Consider the following 12,049-nt stretch of genomic DNA (forward strand, 5'->3'; position numbering starts at 1 on the left):
GTGTTAAAGAACTCTGCAGGACACCATTGTTAAAGAATCATCTGCACTCTTTTCCAGTCATTTAGGAGTTTGTGCATGGCGAGAGATTTGTGATAAGTGAATGCTAAGGAATGGGCCAATGCTGTAGGGTGCTGTCTGTAAAACTGAATTGGGATTCCATTCAGGTGTGCCAACTTATTTGTTTCCAACACTTTCAGTTGCTTCTCTACGGCAGGGGCTTCTCTACAGCAGGGGTGCCTATTACTATGTACTCCATATGGGAGTCTGTGTGGTGTTCAAACAACAGTATGTTTCTATGATCCTCCTGTGTGAATAATTTCTTAAACACAAAATTAAAAACTTGAGCTTTCCTTTTGCTCTCTTCTATTGCCACAGCAGACTGGGTAACAAGTGACTGGAGAGAAGCCTTTGAATCTGCTTAGCTAATTTACATCGGACCAGAATGTTCATGGATTCTCGGCAACATCTTTCACTAATGTTGATAATGGAAGATGTATATTTTGCACATAAATCTTTTTACAGATGCATGAATTTCTAGTAACTTCTGCCTGTCGACATATCTGCAATCTTTATGAAGAAAGAGTGCAACAGTCCTTGCTTCCTCGTTTTCCTAATTTTTTTTATTAAACCATTGTGGGTTTTTGTGGCTTGGTGTTGTGTGATAGTTCTTAGAGGGCAGAGAACAGAATTCTGTTGCAGAGAGCTGTGTATTAATTTATTATTTTATTTCCTTCAACTATGGCATTATTTATGTGATAGTTTTATTCTATTATTAGCTTTTGTTGGGGGCCGGGGGGGGGGGGGTGGCTGTTGCTGAATTTGAGAATTTTCAAGTCAATGTTGATGTCTAATGGGGCCATATGGTGTTCAGCATGTATAATGACAGCTGTTAATTTTTAATGCTCTTCTGTGCTTTGTGTATGTGGTATTAAAATTTCTGCTTGTCTGTCCTACATACACTGATCAGCCAGAGAATTATGACCACCGACCTCCTATTGATATAAACCCATTCAGGCGATTAGTAGCATAACCTGGTGGGGCATGACTGCTAGCCAGACACACGCACGGTGCATATAGTATCAGTCAGTGTGCTGTCCGTGTGTAGAATGAGGAAGGCACGTGATCGATGTGAGTTTGACCAAGGGCAGATTGTGATGACCCGAAGGCTCAGCATGAGCATTTTTTAAACTGCATGACTTGTCGGGTGTTCAACAAGTGTGCTGTGGTGAGTGTATTCAACACAAAGGTGAACTCATGTTCATTGCAGATGTCAGACGTTATAAGCTGGGCAGACTATTAAAATAGGACAGGCTGTCAACTGTGGTGGAATGGTGGAACTAACATCACACTTTAATGCTGGGAAGAGGACAAATGTGTCTGAACACACAGTGCACCAAACACGATGGGCCTCTGCAGCCAACGACCTGTGCATGTGCCAGTGTTAACACCATGACATCAGCAACTACATCTGAAATGGATGTGTGACCATTGGCACTGGACATTGGTGCAGTAGCAGAACACTGCATGATCTGATGAATTCTGATACCTTCTTCATGATGCCGATGGGAGGGCGCAAATCCCTCTTCATCCAGGGGAACAGCTCATTGACACCTGTACTGCAGAACGGAGACAAGCTGGCGGCGACTCCATTATGCTCTGGGAAAGATTCATGTGGGCAGCCATGGGTCCAGTGGAGCTCATATAAGGCACCATGACAACCAAGGAGTATCATACACTGTTTGCAGACTACGCACACCCCTTCATGAGATCTTGTTTCCTGATGGCAGTGGCATTTTTCAACAAGATAATGTGCCATGTCACAAGGCCAGGAATGTGATGTAGTGATTCGAGGAACACAGTGGCAAGTTCCAATTGATGTGCTGGCCCCCAAACTTGCCAAATCCGAATCTGGTCGAACACATCTGGGATGTAATTTAACGTGGCGCCAGACCTCATTGCCCCCCTCCCCAGAATTTATGACATTTAATGACTTGTGTGTGCAGATGCGGTCCCAACTCCCTCCAGCGACCTACCAAGGCCGAATTGCTTCCATACCTCAATGTGTTGCTGCTGTTATCTGTGCCAAAGGTGGACATACCAGCTATTAAGTAGGTGCTCATAATGTTCTAGCTGACCATTGTAAATTGATTTGCAGTCCTGGTAGTCAGTTGGTAAATATCAGACAGGCTGTGTGTGTGTGTGTGTGTGTGTGTGTGTGTGTGTGTGTGTTCCAGATCTCTGTTTTGTGAAATGGTGATGAGCCATTTGTTTGTTCATATATATGAACAATAAACACCTGTACAACAAGCAGCTGGTACAGTCTGCCTTACAACAAAAGGCAGCCCACAGAATAGGCAACATACTCAGTAAAACAGGGCTCAAAACAGTCTACAGAACACACAACTCAATACAGAGAAGTACATTAGTTAGTTTAAAGTTCATTGGATCATTTTGCATGATAAATCATAATGACGTGGAAGGAGTCAGGTTACATTTGTGTTGCAAATTTATTTGTAAATGTGGCTATGTGCTCAATAATAATTCGTTAATGGAATAGAGGGATTTTTCAAAGAGAAACTTTTTTCAGTTTGTTTTCAAATTTTACCATGCTGTCTGTAGGACATTTTATATCACCAGCTAAGTAATAAAAAATTTTGGTGCAGCATTGTGCACCCTTTTTGTGCTAAAGACAACTTTAACATGGAGAAACGAATGTCATTTTCTCTTCTGGTATCGCAATTATGTACATCATTGTTTTTTTTTTAACTGTAGTGGATTATTTACAACAAACCGAAGGGATAAATACACTCTGGACCAGTAGCCAGAAAGCCGAACTCCTTAACAGGTGTCTGCGAGATGATCGTGGTGAGCACCACATATTATTCTTACAGCATGTTTTTGAGCAATGAAGTCTTTCTTTCTTAAAGATGAGTTATCCCAGAAAATTATTCCATATGAGATTATTGAATGCAAATATTCAGAATATCTCAACTTACTGATTTCTCTCTCCTGAAGTTTGCAGTGATTCTAAATGCAAATGTGGCTGAACCAAGACATTTTAGGAGTTCTAAAATGTGATTTTTCCAGTTTAAATTCTCATTAAGACAGACACCTAAGCATTTTGAAGCTTCCACCCATTTTTTTACTTCTTCATCATGTTTTACACTTATCATTGGTGTAGTACCTCTAGATGCGCAGAACTGAATATGTTGTGTCTTTTTAAAATTGAGGATGAGACAATTTGCAGGAAATCAGTCAATAATACTTTCAAGAACATTGTTTACCATTCCTTCTGTTTCTGTATATATACTTGGATTGATTGGAATATTAGTGTCATCTGCAAAAAGAACTAATTCTGCTTGTTGTGTATTAGATAGAAGATACATCTATGAGGAACAATAGTGGACCTAACAATGAGCCTTGGGAACATGATTTCTCCCCAGTCAGAATTAAGTCCCGGTGTTATATTGGTGGAATTACGAAGTACAACTTTCTGCATTGTTTTGATTAGCTGCGACATTATCCATTGTTTGGCTTTACCGTCAGTCACATAAAACTTGAATTTATCTAGGAGAATACTGTGATTCACACAGTCAAATGCCTTAGATAGGTAGCAGAAAATACCAACTGGTGCAGTTTCATTATTTAATGCTTGTAAAATTTCGTGAGTGAACATGTAAATGGTATTCTCAGTAGCGAAACTCTTCTTAAACCCAAATTGTGATTTGCTGAGGATATTATGGTTGCTAAGGTGAAGTACTGCTCCAGAATACACCATATTCTCAAAGATTTTGGAAAAAGATGTCAGCAGTGGAAGACATCATTACTTGTTGACATCTCTCTTATCACCTTTCTTAAAGAGGGGTTAACAATGGCATATTCCAGTCTCTCTGGAAAAATACCTTAATTTAGTGATGCCTTACGTATTTCAGATAAGTCTGGGGTTAATGTATGGGAATGTTCTTTAGTACTCTATTGAAAACACCATAAAAACCACAGAAACTTTTATTTTTTGTGAGAATGTATAATGTTCTTAATTTCAGAAGGAGAAGGTAGTGATACATTCATATGACAGAATTTTATGAGGGTTACTTTTTTCACACACTGCTTTGATTTTTCTCTTGAGCTGTTTGTCCCTATGCTTTCTACTTCTGCAAGATCTGTATTTGTTTTTGCCAGCATATGCATTTCCCTTTTTTGTATTTTAATCCCTCAAGTGATCCATGGTTTTTTACATTTCTGTTTAATGTCCTTTCTGATTACCTTATATGGAAAGCTATTGTCAGATGTTAAGAATTTGTAGTGGAACAGATTAAATTTTATGTTAACATTTTGTTCATTGTAAATTTCATCCCAGGTGATATCTTGCAAACATTCTTAAAAAATTTTGTTTGCTGGTGGTATCGAATATTCTAACTGATTTCCACTGAGGAGTATCCGTACTGTAAGGTGCTATGTTATTCATCCTAACTAACTGTGCATCACGATCAGAGGGAGCACTTGTTACTGAATAATCAGTTCTATTCTTGTTTTGAGCTTCACCAAAGGAAACATTATCAATTAAAGTCTTACTGTTTCATTCATCTGTGTTGGAAAGTTAATTACTGACAAGGGGAGGCCACAACGTTGGGTTCACGGATTTCTTCAAACGTTATACACCTTTAGTAGACCATTACAACAACACAATGTGCAGGTAGTAAGGTGCACTACTCTGGCAATACCTAGAAAATCGCAAAAGAAGTTTCGTGCATCTGTTATGTAACTGGGGCATCTGTGGGAGGGGCTGGCTGTAAGAAGTCATTGTGGTCAAGTTTTTAGCATCCGCGCTTTGCAAGAGCGTTGTGGGTGAGGCAACTGTTCGAAATCTACTACCACTTACTTTTTAATTTATATTTTTTGCTACATTGGTCACACTATTTAATTTATATGACATTTGAGAGTTAATGTAATGAAAAAAGCATTTTCATTAAGATGTAGTGAATTTAATATTTGACTACTTACTATTTCTAGTTAAATTTTTCAAGGAAGGGCGGCAAGGCTTGGAAAGCCCAAGTCAAACCTCGATAAATAATGATGCAAATGATGTTATTCACAATCAGTAATATAATAAGTCACAATGTGCCAGACCACAAAAGTAATGTACAATTACTCGTCAGATGTGATCTCGACATCACACGTTGCGGTGTAGTATTTGTCATACAGACATGGAAATCAGAAATTGAAATTTCATGCAAACACACATGGTTTTTTTTTTCATTGTTTTACCTCTCACATGGCATATAAATTCAATAATATGACCAGTGATGAAAAAAAATAGATTAATAATTAAGTTCATGTGGTAGATGAACTGTTGGATCATACACATACGTCTTATGACGCTCGAACGCTAATCACTTGATCACCACACATCCAGCATCTACGCACACATACATAAGCCACATAATGGACGTGTAAAACTTCTCTTGCAATTTTCTTGGAATTGACAGAGTAGTGCACCTTACTATTTGCACATTGCATTGTTTTAATGGTCTACTAAAGATGTACAAAGTTTGAAGTACCGGGTGATCAAAAAGTCAGTATAAATTTGAAAACTTAATAAACCACGGAGTAATGTAGATAGAGAGGTAAAAATTGACACACGTGCTTGGAATGACATGGGGTTTTATTAGAACCAAAAAAAAGAAAAAGTTCCCAAAATGTCCGACAGATCTCTTGCGCACGTCGTTTGGTGGTGATCGTGTGCTCAGCCGCCACTTTCATCATGCTTGGCCTCCCAGGTACCCAGACCTCAGTCCGTGCAATTATTGGCTTTGGGGTTACCTGAAGTCACAAGTGTATTGTGATCGACCGACATCTCTAGGGATGCCGAAAGACAACATCCGACGCCAATGCCTCACCATAACTCTGGGCATGCTTTACAGTGCTGTTCGCAACATTATTCCTCGACTACAGCTATTGTCGAGGAATGATGGTGGACATATTGAGAATTCCCTGTAAAGAACTTCATCTCTGCTTTGTCTTACTTTGTTACGCTAATTATTGCTATTCTGATCAGATGAAGCGCCATCTGTCAGATATTTTTTGAACTTTTGTATTTTTTTGGTTCTAATAAAACCCCATGTCATTCCAAGCATGTGTGTCAATTTGTACCTCTCTATCTACACTATTCTGTGATTTATTCAGTTTTCAAATTTATACTGACTTTTTGATCACCCAGTACATCCGTGATCTCAACATCGTGGTCTCCTCTTGTGAGATTAAATTGTAGGATCCAAATAAGGTTTCCAGATCATTTTTCCTATCAGTATGCAGTAGAAAATCTACAGTGAAGTCACAACAGACTATGAACCGCTTGCTGCCATTTGACAGATAGCATAGCATAGTAAGGAATCCAGATAATTTATAAACAGTTCAAAATTCCCCAGCGGGAATCTGTGTATAGTTATAATTACAAGCAAACTATTTTTCAGTATTAATTCGCAAGCACACACTCCTGTGCACTGATCACTACAAGTTTTACTTGTCTCAGTGTTTTTGATTCTGTCTTAATATATGTAACAACTCCTTTTTTCCCATGTTAGTTCTGCTTGAGAAAGCTACTGTAGTGTAATCTTTTATATGTAACTTATCGAACCCTGTGGCAATGCGGTGCTCAGACAGGCACATGATGTTGTCTGTTCACAGCTCTCAAAATTTTCCAAACAGGCAAGAAACCTTCTGGTGAAATCTTCTCAGGCTTCCATCCGAGTAGCTGTGTCAAAAATCCGCAACGTTTTGATGAGTCACTCTCATCATCTTCTGGCGAAGTGTCGATGGACCACGGCCATCCTCTATATATAGCTGGTCAGCGGTGCGTGGCGATGGTCCCTCCCCACCCCTCCTACCGGCCCTGGGCCGCGCGGGGCTGAGTGACGCCGGTCGCCTGCCTGTTAGTCTAGTTTAGAGTCTCAGAGCATTAACAGCTGAGCACAGTCCCGGCGTATAGCTGCTATTGCAGGGTTCCACGCAAAACTTAAATGGTAGCCCTTGTCCCTGTTGACGAGATTGTCATGTAATCTTTTTCGAAATAAGAGGGCTACCATTTAAGTTCAGCGTGGAAACCTGCAATATCAGTTATATGCCAGGACCATGCTCAGCTGCTAACTCTCCGCGACGCTAAGCTAGACTAACAAGGCAGGCGGCCGGCGTCGCTCGGCCCCGTGCGGCTTCCCCCCACCACCACCAGCCCAGCGCCGGTAGGAGGTATGGGGAGGGACGGATGCCGCGCACCACTGAACAGCTATATGTAGAGGATGGCTGCGGTCCATCGACACTTCACCAGAAGACGATGAGAATGACACTCATTGAAACGTCGTGGATTTTCAACGCAGCTACCCGGATGGAAGCCCAAGAAGATTTCATCAGCAGTATACACTGGGAAAGCCTACATTCACATAAGAAACCTCCTGTCTTATTATTCAGCCTTCTAATATTTTGATGAAATAAGCTAACCTTACTTTTCTGTGTATACTTAGAAATTTTGTGGGGCTCTTCTGTTATTTTGATTTCTTTCAAAGCAGAGTGCCTGAATGCTGATTCTAACCTAAAAAGATGTGCCTCTAACATCAGTAACCACACGGATCTTGCTATGTGTGATGGTGCCCCCCCCCCCGGCTTTGCCCTGTGTGGTATCTACAATAAGATCAACCAACCTATCTTCCCATCCCCTATTCAGATGTATGCCATGTCTACGACCACTCCATCTCGCAGCTGTAGCAACAGGCACTGCACTCATATGATTTCATTTCAGTCGGAATGACTGTTCAACTCAGTGTTCACACAGCTCAAAGCATTTTAACCCAAGGCTGGTCGTGGCACTGCAGGACCTCCACAAAACTCACATTTGTGCATGTAGTTGCTACTCTTATTTCATTGAGGCCACTCTTAATGCTGTCCTTAGCCAGACTGTTCCCTGTTTACCCACTACAATAACCTGATCTTCTTTACCAAAACCTTTGCACAAATTTTCTATGTCCTCTTGTCACCTTGGCTTCACAATACTTGTGACTGGTACCCTGTTCCGAAAACAAGGGCAACCAATACAAACACAACGTTTCTGGTATTTACCAACTGCCATGCCATGGCTGCAATCATATTATATAGGACAGATAAGCAGAAACTTTAATACCAGATACATAGAACACAGAAGATCATTAAAAAGTAACATTTTATTCTGCATCTTCTGGACACTTTATTGACATTAAACACAGTCCAACGGACATCATCATTGATTGGGAAATTCTCAAGTGCAGCAACAGCCCCCCACAAAACCTAACAATTGAAGAAATTATCAAATTCAAAAAGCCATAGTTTGAAGAAAAATAAATAGTACATGACTACACAGCTCTCTGTAATGGAACTCTGTGTACACACACACACACACACACACACACACACACACACACACACACACACACACACAGAGAGAGAGAGAGAGAGAGAGAGAGAGAGAGAGAGAGAGAGAGAGAGAGAGAGCTATCTTTGACATGAAATAGGTAATGTCAGGTCTAACTATAACATTCCCAGTCATAAAATTTCAAAGTAAATAACTATTCTACATTAAGTTCTTTATGGTTGCAGATAACAAACTGTAGGGAAAAAAAGCATGTAATAACAAGACATATGTACAAAACTTTGTCTGTACTCACTGATTTTCCCAGTGTGTCATTAATGACTGTGATAATTAAGATGTTTTGATTGCAGTAGCACAAAAACATGGCAATGTCATTGCAATCATCTGTAGAACTCAGTACAACAAACCAATTTTATATATCATCTTCAGCATTTTTCCTGCTTAATAGACACAAAATAAAAGTCCACTGATGATGCTGAAACTTCAGCAAAACATGTCTAGGAAATAGAAGAAAGGTAAAACTGTGTTTTGCTCAAGGCGAACCCCCTCCATAAACAGATCTATTTGTAAGTAAATTTGGATAGAAGAGCTTCAACCTGAAGATGATATATATAATTGGTTTGTTGTGCTGAGTTCTACAGATGATTGCAATGACATTGCCATGTTTTTGTGCTACTGCAATCAAAACATCTTAATTATCACAGTCATTAATGACACACTGGGAAAATCAGTGAGTACAGAAACATTAAATCTATAGCAGCAAATGTGCTTCTTCTGTGACATCACACGTATAATAGACAGTGTACATTGTAAATTGCTGACAAACTTCATACAGACATAAGACTATTTGATGGTCATGCACATGGATGAGAAGACGGATACTTTTACTGCATGGTTATCACAGATGGCATTGTGAAACACTGTGATAGCACATCATTGTAATTACTGTTTTTTAATAAGGTTTCTTTGTTATATCTGTAATTTCAGCCCTCCATCTAATGAATACCTGCTGCAATTATATTGTTACCTTTCTTGCTACACATTGATAATTCAGTGACAGGAAATATGGGAGTGGAAACTACCTTCTCCCTATCCCTTTTCTTCCTTGGACCCTGTCTTCTGTAATACATATTGAAGCAATTAAGCAAATATGAAAAGTGGTTTGTGAACAGTTGTTTATCATTTCCAGAAGCGCATAAAAAGATGAACAACCCTGATAACATTTCGAAGAAAAATAGAGATTTAAACCTGAACCAGAACAATCACTGCCATACTTACGGAGAAGATGACGAGGAAGAAGAAGAAGAGGAGGAGTTTGATCATCAAATGAGTTCTGTAAATTGTAGTGGTGAGATGGCCCTCCGTCCCAGCACATCGAGTGCTTCTAATGAAGCTGTAAACAGAGATGGTCAACTTAGTTCTCACAACAAAGAAGACGAGAAATATATTGTAATAATAAGGTGAGATGAATGTAAATATTTTGTTTGCATTGTTCATCACTATTTAGTGGGTTTCTTATGCCATTCATTATCTTACCATACATCAATGTGTTTGTGTCAGATATGGCACTCAATCCCATGCTACATACAGTAGTGTCTTATAATGTCATAATTGAAGACTGTGAGAGAAAAGGGATGACTGTGGGAAGAAAAGGTAGATAAATAAGAAGTGAAATACATAAAAGAAAATGAAGGAACCAGTATATTGGTCTCAACGCCTGAAATGTAGATAGTAGTAGTTTGAGCCAGAAAGGAAGAATACAGGGCAATGAATAGGATTGATTAGAATAGGGAGTAGGGCTTGTCCATTTAACATATGTGCTGCAGTACACTTGCCACACACTATTCGTTGTTACTATGTTACTGTACGTAGTCTTTATTTCTCACATGCCTTGCAGTCTCCTCCATTCTCACTGGCCATTGTGCTACTTGTCCCACTCGAAAATCAGCAGTTGCAAGTACCTCTCTTCCGTACAATTTAAGACTTTGTATTCACCTACACAGTGAGTGTAGTATTTCATATTGACATCTTAGCAACACCTAATGTTTGCTCTTTGCATCAACTTCATACAGATAACTTAGAATATTTTCATTTTACATTCACTTTAAGAAAAAAACGAACACCTTGAATGACTAGAGATATTAACAGGACATGTACATTAGTATCTTCTGCAGAAATATTAACAGGACATGTACATTAGTATCTTCTGCAGAAATGATTAACATTTCAGTCACCCTGGCTCAGCATGTGTCCTGTTGCCTAGCAGGCACAGGATCCGGCATGGGCCGTGATAACTTGTTCCATGCATGATGGCATCGATGCGTATAAGGTAGAAAGGTATCCTGTGGTATAGCCATCCATGCTGCATTCAACTGGTTCCAAAGTTCATCTCCAGTGGATGGCATCGGCTCACAGCACTGCTCCCATCGTTTCACTGTATCCCACACATTTCAATTGGTGACAAGTCTGGTGATCTGGCATACCAGGCAAAGAGGCTGACTTCCTGTGACACCAAGAAGGCACATGTTCATGCAGCAACATAGGGTCGTACATTGTTGTGCTGAAAAATAGCGTCTGGGGTGTTGTGCAGAAAGGGTGTGGCTATGGGTCGCAGGATGCCATTTGTGTAGGTCACAGTGCCCTGGACACACACCAGCTGTGATTTGTGGTTGTACCCAATAGCACCCAACACCATAAGGCCTTGAGTTGGCGTTGTATGTCTTGTGTGAACAGTCACTGTGATGCCGCTCCCCCTGTCTGCGGCGAACCAAAATGCAGCCATCGTTGTCAGACAGACAGAACCTAGATTCATCCAAAAACTCTATCTGATGCCATTCCTGCCTCAGTGACATTGTTCTGTACACCATTGCCGTCTAACATATTTCTGTACATCCCTCAAATGTAGACGGAGAACTGATCGATGCACACATAACCCATGCCGTAATAAAGGGCTGTGAACTGTCACCCTTGATAGTGTATGATGTGTTACACTGTTGTACTAGAGCCAAGGAGGATGCAGATCTGTCCTGCAATCATTCGGATGAGGTGTTGATCTTGGAGAGAGGGTGTGTCTGGGTGGTGTGACCTAATCCATCTTGTCGAGTTCTACAACCTTCTGTGACCCATTCTGCACACACCCATTTCATTGCCAAAACAGTTCATCCCACACAAACAGCAATTTTCTGGGTGGATGAACTGCATTCTCTCGTGCCAATAATGCACCCTATTTCAAACTCACTACGAGGCATCCTGCATGTCTCCTCAAGTCACACTGATCTATTACCTTCAGCTTATAGTGACAACGAGAGCCACAGGCACATTTTACTGGTAGGTGGTGTTGCATCACAATATCAATGTTGACTTGAACCCTCGGGCCGATATTTTTCAACTAGTCGTTCGAAGTGCTCTGTTTTTTCTGATCATGAGTGTACTATACAGATCATTTTCTCATGGGTGCCTAACTTATGGGGGTTTATATGCTTGCTGCTTTGTAACATTCTCTAAGTTATGTACACCTATTAGCAGTCGATGATGATATGATGATGATGATGATGATGATTCTGCTTCTGCTTCTGCTTCTGCTTATGCTGATGATTGCCACTTCAGTGAGGATTGCCACTTCAGTGAGGATCACCACATCAATCAGCTGAACTACCT

The 12,049-nt window shown here is 40.2% G+C and overlaps 1 protein-coding gene across 2 annotated transcripts in view; it reads left to right on the plus strand.

Annotated features, from left to right (window-relative positions):
- Positions 1-12,049, plus strand: part of LOC126471157 (zinc transporter foi) — a 156,265-nt gene that overhangs the window by 117,166 nt on the left and 27,050 nt on the right. For both annotated transcript variants that reach the window (XM_050099259.1, XM_050099258.1), the window contains exon 9: positions 9,582-9,852. In XM_050099259.1, coding sequence (XP_049955216.1) covers positions 9,582-9,852 — 271 coding nt within the window. The remainder of the gene's footprint in view (positions 1-9,581; positions 9,853-12,049) is intronic.

Source organism: Schistocerca serialis, chromosome 3 (genome assembly GCF_023864345.2).
Source record: "Schistocerca serialis cubense isolate TAMUIC-IGC-003099 chromosome 3, iqSchSeri2.2, whole genome shotgun sequence".
In the NCBI taxonomy this organism is placed as follows: domain Eukaryota; kingdom Metazoa; phylum Arthropoda; class Insecta; order Orthoptera; family Acrididae; genus Schistocerca; species Schistocerca serialis.